Source organism: Leopardus geoffroyi, chromosome B3, assembly GCF_018350155.1.
Source record: "Leopardus geoffroyi isolate Oge1 chromosome B3, O.geoffroyi_Oge1_pat1.0, whole genome shotgun sequence".
In the NCBI taxonomy this organism is placed as follows: domain Eukaryota; kingdom Metazoa; phylum Chordata; class Mammalia; order Carnivora; family Felidae; genus Leopardus; species Leopardus geoffroyi.
This window is the reverse complement of record NC_059337.1, coordinates 41,068,764-41,081,872: the sequence shown is the minus strand read 5'-3', so window position 1 is coordinate 41,081,872 and position 13,109 is coordinate 41,068,764. Positions and strand designations below refer to the sequence as shown.

Here is a 13,109-nt window from a genome sequence, read left to right as displayed (position 1 = left end):
CACAGCTCTGTGTGTGTGTGTGTGTGTGTGTGTGTGTGTGTGTGTGCGTGTGCGTGCACATGTGGTGTTTGAGTTTGTATTGGTAACAGGAGTCTTAAATGATTCCTAATTCCTCCAAATTGAAATATACTAAATTGGATGGAGGTTTGGGGGAGCTGAGGAACCTTCCCATTGCCATCAGTTGATGTTGGTTCATCTAGACTTAGAGTCCTGTGGCCCTTTTAGAAAACATATAATATTCTGCAAGTCCCAGAGTTGAGAACCTTCAGCACTTTGAGGCTAGTTCAAAAAATGACTCTCATGTAAAGAATCTTTTGTTCATGTCTCCTCGCAACATAGGGGTGTAGAAGTGGCCTCTGGTTGTTTTTGGTAATGCTGTTCTCATTGCCTTTCCTTTTGTGGGCTTTCTCACAGGTGTTTGTTTGTTTTGTTTTGTTTTTTAATTCATGATGATTTACAGTTATTTTTACTTTTTAAATTCCATTCCAGGAATGACAAAAGTAAAAGTTGGGAAGGAAGATTCCTCTTCTGCAGAATTTCTTGAAAAACGGAGGGCCGCTCTAGAAAGGTAAATGCCATACATCCATTTTCCTGAGTAACATAAGAACAAGTGAAAAGCTGAAACAGACTTAATTATGAAACATTCACTTGAGTTAGTAGAGATGACACTTGACTGAATTAAAGATTCACACCTCTCTTAGCTCTCTAACCTTTCCTTGGTCTCTGACCTTCCCACCTTAGGAACAGACCATCTTCTTTCCTCACCCTAAGTGAGCAGACAATGATATTCTCTTTTGCAGTCAGATATAATTGGCTCTGATGTCTCTTTCCGAGCAGTTACTTTTCTTCTCTCTTTGGAAATGTGAAGAACATGAATTTGTGCTTATTAGCAGAGTCATACTTAAGTGCCTTATCTGAGCACATTTTAAAGTAATGAAAGACATACGCTTGACACCCAAAACCTTGTGAGGCCAGGTTGACTAACCAGATAACTGCTTATACCCTGTAGGTACCTTCAGAGGATTGTGAATCATCCTACCATGTTACAGGATCCTGATGTCAGGGAGTTCTTAGAAAAAGAAGAGGTTAGTATTGTACAGACTGAATTTCATAATTTATATCTGCCTCTAGTGAAATGAAACTAGTTTATTCAATATGCATTTAACCTAGTATAAGACTGTATCTTAATTTGTAAGCCCTCAAGAATGACAGGTAGTTTTCAGCCTTTGAAATAAAAGAAGTTCTGCCTGTAGTCAAAAGCAATGGGTTTTATTTTATTTTTATTTTATTTTATTTTATTATATTTTATTTTTAATTTTTTTAATGTTTATTTATTTTTGAGAGAGAGAGACAGAGTGCAAGCAGAAGGGCAGAAAGAGAGGGAGGCACAGAATCCGAAGCAGGCGCCAGGCTTTGAGCTGTCAGCACAGAGCCTGACGTGGGGCTCGAATTCACGAACCATGAGATCATGACCTGAGCCGAAGTTGATCACTTAACTGACAGCCACCTAGGCACCCTAAAAGCAACTGGTTTCAGGAGTCAGACTGCACCCTGGTGTTTTACTGGAACAACACAGTGATCTGTTTGGCAAGTCCTTTGTATGTCTTTCATAGGTTATGACTTGGCTCAAATTGAATGCTTATTTTGTGCAAGGAGCTGGGGGTCATTAGGTCAAAACCAATTACCACCGACCACAGAACTGCCATATAGCAAAAGTGTTGATTCAAGTAGACCGTCTGTTTTACAGACTATGCATAGGCTATTCATGATTGTGAAAAACTGGAGATGGCCCAATTGCTAATAATTGAAGAATTAAGTATTATATATCAATACAGCAAATACTTTATTCTCGTCATAAAACAAAAAGTATACAGAAGTGTTCATATATATTCATTGGAAATCTATATTATAAGAATTACATGGGACTCCTGGCTGGCTCACTTGGTGGATCATGCAACTCTTGATCTGAGGGGTCGTGAGTTTGAGCCCCATGTCGGGTATAGAGCTTACTTAAAAAAAATAATAATAATAGTAAGTGAAACTTGGTGCACCTGGGTAGCTCAGTTGGTTAAGCGTCCAACTCTTGATTTTGGTTTAGGTCACGATCTCATGGTTGGTGGGATCAAGCCCCACATGGGGCTCCGCACTGACATCATGGAGCCTACTTGGGATTCTCCCTCTCTCTCTGCCCCTCCCTCCCTCTCTCTCTCTCTCTCTCTGAAAATAAATAAACTTAAAAAATGAAATAAAATGTGAAACTTGAAACAGCAGGTATATAGCGCTATAGGAACATGTTAGTAAAGATCAAAAGCAACACTGGAATCAAACGATGTTGTATCCCATATGAAAGAAAAGTAGAAGGAAATAAGTGACAGGATAGGACTATCATTTTGTATTTATTTTTTCATTTTGTTTTTACTTTTATTTATTTTTTTAACTATTTTTTTAAGTTTTTATTTATTTATTTTGAGAGAGAGACAGAGCAAGCGAGAGAAGGCAGAGAGAGGGAGAGAGACAGTCCCAAGCAGGCTTCACACCATCAACATAAAGCCCTATGTAGGGCTTGAACTTAGGAACCGTGAGGTCATGACCTGAGCCAAAACCAAGAGTCAGGTACTTAACTGACTGAGCCACCCAGGTGCCCCCGTGTTTTTACTTGTTAATTTTTACTTAATTTGCACACAGTGTGAATTATGTTAATGAAGAAAATGGTACTAGCTATATGTGGTTTCCCCCCCCCCCCCAAATAAAATTTTTTAATTAAAATTTCTTTACTTAGTGATTAAATCTTTTCATTCCTCCTCTGGGGTCCCTGTATCCATTTTTCCCTTTTACCCCCTCATCCCTCCCTCATACCCCTAAAACAGGGTTTATTGACAACAGCACTATTGACACTTTGGGCTGGATCATTCTTTGTTGTAGAGAGCTGCCTTGTGCGTTGTAAGTTTAGTAGCATCCCTGGCCTCTATCCACTAGATGCCAGTAGCATCTCCACCCCAGTTTTAACAACCAGAATTATCTACAGACACGGCCAAATGTCCCCTACGTATCAAAATGGCCCCAAGTTGAGAATTACTTGACTAACCGTCCTGAGCACTAAAATCTAATTCTTCACTCTCGTATAATATATTTACTGTAGATTCTTTAGCATTCCTTTCATACTTTAGGAAAGAAGTGGTAAGACTGAACCAACCAAATTGTTTCTAAATGTTTGGCATGGTTGGCTTAACTAGATCATCCCTAAAAGTAACCCCAATCTGAGTAAATAATGTTCCTGTCCTTAGACCTTTGTTCAAATGGAATCACAGCACAACTTTAGAGCCTCTCAAGACCTTAAGTCCAGCTGTGTGCAGAGTATGCTTATCCAAAGGATCTCGTAACTTTTAACAAAAGCATGTTTGGTATTTAAGCAGTTCATGCCTGGGATAGCAGACCATCTCAACATGAGGTCACCTGGCTACATAACAATCTTACTGTATTTTCTTTCTATACCCTATCTCAAAATGAAAATTTTGTTATTATGTTAAACATAGTCCTTTGATTTTTTTTTCTTTCTATATGTGCTAGTTACAGATGTGTCTAACTGCCTTTGAAAACAACAGTCTACATTTCAAATAATTGTTTGGCAAGTTTTGGGCATGCCATCTGATGGATACTAATTCTTCTGAACCTAAAATAGGGGCAGAAGATAACTTGCCATCCCCGCCTTCTTGGTCTTGTAGCTGCCACGCGCCGTGGGTACCCAGACATTGAGTGGCGCTGGTCTCCTCAAGATGTTCAACAAAGCCACGGACGCAGTCAGCAAAATGACCATCAAGATGAATGAATCAGACATTGTGAGTAGCCCTGTGCCTCTCGGCTTCCCCTGCCCCCTTAGTCTTATGGGTCAGAAGCCCTGAGAAATCCTGACATTTCTCAGATTAGAGACTTATCTTTTAAGGTAATTCAGTCCATAAAGGAAACCCTGTGCTGTATGCCTATAGGATTCCCCTCCATTAAAGATCTGGACTTGTGTGTTTCAGTGGTTTGAGGAGAAGCTCCAGGAAGTAGAGTGTGAAGAGCAGCGCTTACGGAAGCTGCATGCTGTTGTAGAAACTCTAGTGAACCATAGAAAAGGTAACAACCTCGGAAATGCACTCAGAGCTGGAGATGTCTCCAGTGAGCTATAGGTGGGAGGGCATGCTGCTCCCAACCCTGTCAGCCATTCAAGTTGAAATTCTCAGCCCACCTGGTCCTTCTGGTCCTTGATGTTCTCATCAAAAAGATACGCCCTGCACCTCCTGGCAGGAAACATGACTCAGCCGCTGTGAGCATTGTGCCTTCTAGCTGGGAGGGGTGCAGGGGAACTGCCTCACATACAGCTTCACGTGGGACATGGACTTTAGTTGGTATGATTTGAATTGGTGGCTTACATCCAAAGTGACGTCACACACTTTAGCTACATGGTCAAATGAACAATATGTAAATTCAGGGACACCATATATGTCTCCTAACCTTTCTTCACCTTTCTTTGGTGAGATTTGTCTAAGAGCTAGTAAAATTTGCCAAGTTTGAATGCTTTCCTTCTCTGCCTTAAACATGGTAATAATCAGGTAATAATCAGGTAATAATCTGAGCCTAGGTGGCTCAGTCAGTTAAGCATCCAACTCTTGATTTCAGCTCAGGTCTTGATCTCAGGGTGATAAGTTCAAGCCCGATATTGGGCTCCACACTGGGCATGAATCTTACTTAAATAAGCAAACAAACATGGTAATAAACAGAAATCAAAACGAGCAGAAAACTGTTAAAATGAAGCCATTGTGAGCATTGGCGAAATATGGCCCAGCCCATGGGCCACACCTAGCCCTAGGCCTGTTGCTGTGAGCTAGGAATGACTTTTACATTTTTAAAGGGATGAGTGAAAAAAGAAAGTGAGGCCGTTATATGATCCATAGGCTTAAATCATCTAGCCCTTCCTAGAAAAAAAGTTTGTCCTGCTTTAGGACATGGAAGACTATGTAGTGTGCACGTACATTCACTCTCATGCAAATAGACTAACAATGAGCTTTAACATAAAAATTGGAATCATTCCTTTGGCCTGTTTGTATTAACTGGCCCCTAGTTCTCCAGGAATATTGAAGCTGCTGCTTCCAAGTAGGCCAGGCCTTAACTTGGTGAAACTTAGAACAGCAGATGTCTCTCCCGGCTCGTGTGACCACACTGCACTCCCCTCACTTTTCTAAGTACAGTTGGCTGTGGTGTAAGTGACTGGGTTGCAGAGCCCACAGTTGTTAGATATGCAGAAGGCAGCATTTCTAAGGCATGCCATTCAATGCCAGCTGACTTGTCCCTTTTCGTTTTGAGATAAGAGGCCTCTGCTGTCTTCCTCCTTCCAGAGCTCGCACTGAACACAGCCCAGTTTGCAAAGAGTCTAGCCATGCTTGGGAGCTCTGAGGACAACACAGCACTGTCACGGGCACTCTCCCAGCTGGCTGAGGTGGAAGAAAAAATTGAACAGCTTCACCAGGAACAGGCCAACAATGACTTCTTCCTTCTTGCTGAGCTCCTGAGTGACTACATTCGTCTCCTGGCCATAGTCCGTGTAAGCTTCTGTTTGCTTTCCTCTTTTTCCTCCCCTTTATTTAATTTGCCTTTGTTTTCCTTTTCCCCTTCCCAAGAAATTTTCATCCATTATAGCTGAAAGTAGGTGTAACTTTTTTCTACTCTCAAGAGAGAAGGTATCTTGTGAACCAAAAAATCCATTTTAACTTTTCGCTAGTTATCACTATGTCATTTTTGAGGCCTTATAGCCAGTTTTTAAAATGCATTTGGAGAAAAGACTACTCTTGAATTTTCAGGTAGGCCCCTCCTTATTGCTAAAGCTGCACACAGTCCTCTATGCTCCTTTCTTCAAATGAGGCTTATTACAGACCTGCTGTCTTGGCCCCCTGGAGCAATGACTCCTCAGTTCTTTGGTCTTTGCCTCCTTAACAGTAAGCGGCGGCTTTGCCTTTCGTAAGAGCTCTTGCTGGCTTCCACTTGTCCCTCTAATGTGGGCAGTCAGGTAACTACACGGAATCGTCTTGGCATTGCATGGAGGAGTGTGGCCACAGGGCTGAGAGAGCTTGTCACCAGAGTCCTTTGTGTGCTGTGCTGACCACACTGATAACAGCACTGCAGCCTACCCAAGCACCTCACCTCTTCTCCTGGTAACTGGGGCAGCCTGGTTTCCCATGACCTTTTAGAGCAGCCGAGGCAGCTTCATTGGGCAGTGATACTAGCTCTCGCATGGTCTCCCTGAGACAGAGGAAAGAGCCAAGAGGGATCCTGGTGCCTGCCTTATAAGGGACTGAATCTGCCCCTTCTCCAGCTTGGGACCAGGATGAGCCTCTGAGTTGGAACAGAGCCACACTCGCTCCCCATCCCCGGCCAGGGAGCCCCTGTGTTGTCAAGAACCAAGCTGCTCCCAGGGCTCTCATTTCCTCTATGGCAGAGTTGCTCAATAAAGCCTGTGAGGTCGCTCACTGTCTTCCTCAGCTGTTTGGTTTGCTGCTAACTCCAGAGTGGTAAGAGGCTGGAAAAATAACCTGCTTTGGAATTTGTAGAACTGGTCAGACTATGAAGGCTGGAGCACTACCTTAGGGAAGGGCCCTCTCTGGGAAAGTTTCAGAGGGGGGCATCGTTTGCAGCCTCAGGAAAGCATAGCTCTTGGATGTGACCCCCCAGGCATAAGAGAGGCCCAGCCTAGAGCTCCATGTAGGGACTGAGGCAACATGCTTGAGTGCAGAACTGCAAGCTGGGCTTTTCTTAGAGACCCTTAACCTGCCCTTTTCATAATCGTGAGAGGGTGATGGGCTGGGGAGATGAGCAGATATTTGTTTTATGCTCTTCCCTGAACCTGGAACTGTACCACCCTTAGCCCAGAGGGTTAGGCTTGAGTCTTACGAGGTTACCCTTTACCTATACTTTGACATTGAGAGCTGCTTAGAAATTGCAAGTGAACAGCAGTGACAGTCAACGCTGGGGAAGGTGAATTTGGTGGCATTTCACTCCCTAAGGTTCAAACTTTGGCAAAGGCCTGCCCTAAGGAGACCTAGAGAACATCCAGAAAACTTCTGCAGAGAGCAAATTGGAGCAGGGCTGGGAGGCTGACCCCAGGTACAGATCTCTCATCCAGGCTGCCTCTTGAAGCTACTAAGCCAGTGGGGGTGGTGGATGGTTTGGTTACGCCAATAACTGTCCTCTGGAAATGTGATCGAGGGACTGGAAATGGTGAGGGGATGGGGTGCCTGGCTGGCTCAGTCAGTAGAGCATGCAACTCTTGATTTCAGGGTTGTGGGTTCGAGCCCCACGACGGGTATAGAGATTACTTAAAATAAAAATCTTTAGGGGTGCCTGGGTGGTTCAGTCAGTTAAGCACCTGATTTTTTATTTCAGCTCAGGTCTTGATCTCAGGGTCATGAGTTCAAGCCTCACATTGGGCTCCACGCTGGAGGTGGAGCCTACTTAAAAATGATAATAAAATAAAAAATAAAATAAATAAAAATAAAAATCTTAAAAAAGAGAAAAGAACTGGAAACTGGGAAAACCAGCAAGTGGACGTTGGGGAGCTTCTTGGGGGCCTTGATTTATCAGTTGAATGTATGGATGGGATGGAAGCCGTGTGTGTCCCCATGGTAGCTTCAAGTATTTAGTTAAAGACTTGTTAAGCTAATCCTGTATACTATTTGGGTGTTAATTTAAAGGTTGCTTCCTTAGGTTGGCTTCCCTGGTATATCTCCCAGACTAAGCTAGGTCTCCAAGTTTGTTATTTTGAGATAGGTCTTCTGCTTGTTTACTCTGTACTCTGCATACTTGTAATTATTTATTTGCAATTATTAATATATGTCAACCTGTAACAAGCTCCATAAAAGTAGAACCATGTGTTTCATTCCCCACTGTATTCTTAGTTCCTGGCACATGGCAGGCAGGAGATCAGGAAAAGTATGTAGACCCAGAGACTAATCTGAGGGAGGCAGTTCAGAAGCCATAGAACTAGGCACTGGCATCAGGCCACCTGCTGTGCTCCCAGCCATCCAACCTTGGAAGTCGCATGAAGCAGCATGGCACCGCCCCACTGGAGGCTTGGAGAGGAGTCTTACCCAAGCTTGTGCTTTTTGATGTGAAGCTTCCAGCTGGGCACTAACACACGGCTGCAGAACCTGCCCTTGGTCAGTCCTTCTCTAGCACAGCTGCTGGGAGAGAGTCCCCCTGCCCCCCAAGCCCTACCCCAGGCAGAGCCAGGGGAGCTCCTGAAGGGCTGGTTGTGCTCTTCCCCAACCCCCACCCCCACAGGCTGCCTTCGACCAGCGTATGAAGACGTGGCAGCGCTGGCAGGATGCTCAGGCGACGCTGCAGAAGAAGCGGGAGGCTGAGGCTCGGCTGCTTTGGGCCAACAAGCCTGACAAATTGCAGCAGGCCAAGGACGAGATCTTAGAGGTGAGGCACACAGGGCAGACTGGCTCCTGAATGAGCCCGGGTCCCATCCCACCCAGATGCTTGAAACCCCACAGCAGGCGAGAGAGCCGATTGAGTCTAAAGGACTGTGGCTGCTGAGGAAGCCTCTGAGAATGAGTCCAGGCTTGCTTTGAGGCCTGGCCCTTTTCCTCTCTTCCCATTCCACCCAGACTTAACAAATCAGATTCTCTGCAGGAGGGGTCGTGGGTGGGTCTGTGAAAAACTCCCAAGGCGATTCAGTATGGCAACAACTGAATTCAGTTCTCTGGAACTCCCAGCCTTTGTGGTGGGTACCTGAACCAGGGGCTTTGGGGTGCCAGAACTTTGAGACCAGGCCTGGCCTGGAGTACACAGCATCTCTTTTCCAGCCAGATGGCCTTCACCTAGACTTAGACTTACACACTGAATGTCCATATGGTTTCTAATCTTACCCAGAGGGGCAAACAGACATAATGACCAACTGAGGTCTCACATGTAGAATTGCTGTCCAAAGGTAAAGACTCCGTAATGATACCATAATATTAAGTGATCCTTTCTGTTCCCTTTCTTCCCAGTGGGAGTCTCGGGTGACTCAGTATGAAAGGGACTTTGAAAGGATTTCAACTGTGGTCCGAAAAGAAGTGATACGGTTTGAGGTGAGATAGAATATCCTACTTCTCACAAGTGTGCAGTGCCTTGTTTAGTGGTGGTGTTGGTTTTGTTCAAGTCTATTGAGTAGGGAGACCGATGAAAGTGCCGGTGACCTGGTAGTTGTGAACAGACGTGGCCGTGTGTGTGTGTGTTCACATTTATGTTCTGAGGCAGAGTGGCTGTCCTACACTTGTTGCTGGACCAGAGAAGTTAAAGCTTGCAACTTTCCTGTGTCCTCTGGTTCCCTTTTCTTTCTCCTGTCTTCCTCCACCTCCCATCCCCTGCCCACCATGCAAGAAAGCCTTGCAAGTCCTTGGCAGAAGCCATTTGGCTGGAAATTATAGCTATTCCAGCTGCTAGCTATAGTTTCTGGGGCTGTGTTTGGCCTTGGTCAGCAATAAACTCCATCCCATCAAGAGGGGTAGGAGCAACTGTCTGGATGATCAGTCTAGAATCCTGTCTCCTATAGAAAGAAAAATCCAAGGACTTTAAAAACCACGTGATCAAGTACCTTGAGACACTCCTGTATTCACAGCAGCAGGTATGTAAGTTATGCATGACTTTCATTCTCTATGCCTCCTCCAGAGGCCAGCTGCCTACCTGGGGCTTTGGTGATGGGATGGGCTGGGCTGGCTGTATTGCTCTAACATGGAGAATCTAATAGGGTCTTTTGCCAAGCAGGATATTGTAGCCCTAATCCTACAATAAGTTAGTTTTTAAGGACAAACCCTACCTCTCCCTGTAACCCCCCATGGTACCACCTAACCCTCTTAAGGCTGAGACCCAATCATTGTATTGAACAGTGGATCCCATTGTGAGGAGCTAACTGAGCTGGGCAAAGCTGTAGCCCCCACAGGGATACTTCCTCCAGGGCAGAAGCAGGACTGTCTTTAGAGATTTCCCTTGTACTTGATGCTTCCTCTGAAGAGGGGTAAGATTGGCTGCCTGGCCAATCTGTCCCAGGGTCCACTCTCAGCCTAGCCATTTCCTCAGCTTGGCCTCAGCTCTGGCCTCCCTTTGGGTGGCTGAGACCACGGGGGAGTACGTGGCCCTGTGCTTGCTCCCCTCCCAGGCTCAGCCTCTGCCACTAGGTGGGGGCACTTGCTCATTGTCCCCACTTCTTTGCAGCTGGCAAAGTACTGGGAAGCCTTCCTTCCTGAGGCAAAGGCCATCTCCTAATGGACCAAGGACACCAGAGCCCACCTGCCTGACGCTGCCTTTTTATACACTGTTCTCCACCTCCGCCGGACTCCAGTGATGCATCCTGCCTAGCCTGGACTTTATCCCTTCTTCCCTGCCCCCACGACCAACCTGTGCCCATTCTAACCATTACTTCATTTAGCTTCCATATATATTTTCTTACCTGAGAGAATAGTTTCTTGCTTTAAGCAAAAGACCTACACTAGGTGGTGGAGTTAGGGGATAGGGGTGGAGTATTGATATAAATATATAAATACAAATGTATATTTTTCAGGATGTGGTTAGGAACTGGGAATAACGTTTTCTGTTACTCCTGATGGTGCCATGAAAAGATTATGTAATAAAATATTTTAAAATCAGGTCACGTGACTCGGAATGGTGGTGCTTTTTGCTTTAGGCTGGGGAGCAGTTGGGAAACAGGTCCAGAATACTCCGAACAAAGAAGTTGCCCAGGTATAGTAAGTTTCTCTCCACAGGAGTTTAAGCTTTTGCTGCTGCTTCCCTATGGGACTAGAATTTCTTTTTTTCTGTCTACCTCTGCTACGTACTCTGAGGGTCTCTTAACCTATTTAATTCTTATTCCTACTTTTTTAGGGAAGGAGTTGTAAAGACATCTCTTATAGTAAGAGGGACAATGGATTCTCCTGCGAAGGAGGCAGACTTTCTTTTATTCCTACCCTGTTTCCCTTAGCTGCCCAGGGCTCTCTCAGTCTTGCCCTCTGATAGCAGACTTCTGTTCTGAACTTCTTTCTGCCAAGTCCCCAGTAGACCGATTCCTGTTAAAAGTGTAAAGAGCTGATAAGGACTTAACACTTTATCTCCGTTGAGAACAGAGCCAGCACTCTGCCTCTAGATCAGGTCATCCAAGAGTTCCTAAACTTTTTGAGGTTCCAAGAAGCTTTACTCTCTGTGCCCAGGAGGTAGCATGCCAACAACAGGGCCCGAGTGTTGTCAGCTTAGGCCAAGGGCGTTCAAAGGGGTCTCTGTCCTGGCCTGGCCAGGGAGACTGGAGTCTCACATGCACTGTTGCTGGGCTTCCCCTCAGCTGTGTCCACAGCTGCTTAAGCTGGCTGATCAGAGTGGTCTGTGAAGCTGCTCTGTGGGGCAGGGTTGGCAGATTGCCTGCCATGGAACCTCGCCACTCCTGTCCGCCACCCCCCAGCCCCAGAGACGCCCCTTTCTGTGGGCATTCCAGGCCTGCTCTGTTAGTTCTCTTGGGTGGGTGGTTAAGGTTTGGGGAGGGACAGCCCGAGGCAAGAGAATGCAGTAAACAGCACTGATTTCCAGTGCACCAGCCTGGCGGGGGCAGGGATCCAGGGTGGGGGTGCAGTGCTGGCAAGTATTTTTTTCAACAGTTGGGTGTTTTGTTTTGTTTTAGAAAAAGTCACTCAGTCTCTCCCTATCCCCCAATATCTTTATTAACACTCTTGATTTTTTTCCTTCCAGTCTTGTGTTTGCTTTTGCACAGTTGTAATAATACCCACATGAAATATTTTGTATCCTTTATCATTCAGCACTGTATATTTTGTAAGCATTTCTTCTTTATTGTTACATATCTTCACAAACTTTATTTAGAAGGCTATGTAATTTTAAGGCTTCCACAGAGTGCTTGTACCATAATTCTGACTCATCCCTTGTTGTTGGATTCTTGGTTGTTTGGTAAATTTTAAATTTTAATATAATTTAAATCTTCTAGAAAAGTTACAGGGTATCACGAAGAATTCCCATCTAGCCTCTACCCAGATTTACCAAGTGTTTACATTTTACCTTATTTGCTTTATGATTTATTATCTATATTTACATATTGTATTTTCTGAAGCATTTGAGAGTAAATTGCAGACCTTGTGCCCCTTAACCCCCAGATCTTTAGTATACATTTCCTTAAGAACAAGGACATCTCTCATAATTTACAACCATAAGTATGTTTATCAAAATCAGGAAGTTTGACAGTAAACTAATACTGTTACATAACCCATGGTCCATATTTAAATGTTGTCAGTTATCCCAGTAGTGTCCTTTATAGCTATTCCCTTTTTCCTGGTTCAGGATCATGTGTTACCTTTAGTTGTAACATGCGATCACTTGTGTCTCTCTTAATCCAGAAGAGTTTCTCAGCCTTTCTTTGCCTTTCATTACCTAGGCATTTTTGAAGAATATAGGCCAGGTATTCTGTAGAATATCTCTTGACTTGGTCTCACGGTTCCGTGTGACTATATTAGGGTTTTGCAGTTAGGCAGGAACATCACAGAAGTGATGCGTCCTCAGAGCATTTTAAGTTGGCGCATGATGTCAGTCCCGTTAATGCCGAAGTTAACTCTGATCACTTGATTACTATTTTCCCCTTTGTAATTGACAAGAAATTTGTGGGGAGGTACTTTGAGATCATGTAAATACTTTGTTCCTTCTCCAGTGTGCTTTTCTGGCTCCATAATCTACATTTACTGGTTGGCATTCTACTAAAGAAAAACATCCTTTTTCTCTACTTAATAATCTACTTGTTTATCAGTATGCATGAATGGATTCCTATTTTACTCAAAGTGCATTGCAAGCCCTTGCTTTGATTTACTTTGATTCTCAAATCATCCCAGATGATTTTTTTAACCTGTCCCCTTCATTTTTTTTTTTTTTTTTAACACTTTTCTTACTTTCTGGCATAATAAAATGTTTCAGGCCTCTCCTATATCTTCCTTGCCCCAGCTCTGGAATCAGCCATTTCTCCACAGAGTCCTGATTTCTTTTAATGGAGAATTAAATATATATAGAAACCAAGATCTGCATGCTGAGCGTGCTCGTTGCTCCTGCAG

The 13,109-nt window shown here is 44.3% G+C and overlaps 1 protein-coding gene across 2 annotated transcripts in view; it reads left to right on the top strand.

The window, feature by feature from the left end:
- The window catches only part of SNX1 (sorting nexin 1), a 40,262-nt gene extending 27,552 nt beyond the window's left edge, over positions 1 to 12,710 (top strand). The window contains exons 7-15 of one of the 2 annotated variants that reach the window (XM_045447936.1): positions 490 to 568; positions 1,010 to 1,085; positions 3,723 to 3,836; positions 4,023 to 4,116; positions 5,376 to 5,581; positions 8,314 to 8,457; positions 9,030 to 9,110; positions 9,575 to 9,646; positions 10,703 to 12,710. In XM_045447936.1, the coding sequence (XP_045303892.1) occupies positions 490 to 568; positions 1,010 to 1,085; positions 3,723 to 3,836; positions 4,023 to 4,116; positions 5,376 to 5,581; positions 8,314 to 8,457; positions 9,030 to 9,110; positions 9,575 to 9,646; positions 10,703 to 10,789 (953 nt within the window). In that variant the 3' untranslated portion in view covers positions 10,790 to 12,710. Of the gene's footprint in view, positions 1 to 489; positions 569 to 1,009; positions 1,086 to 3,722; positions 3,837 to 4,022; positions 4,117 to 5,375; positions 5,582 to 8,313; positions 8,458 to 9,029; positions 9,111 to 9,574; positions 9,647 to 10,233; positions 10,665 to 10,702 lie in introns of those variants that run through there. The other variant, XM_045447935.1, reaches the window with a different exon arrangement.
- Positions 12,711 to 13,109: the final 399 nt, after the last annotated feature.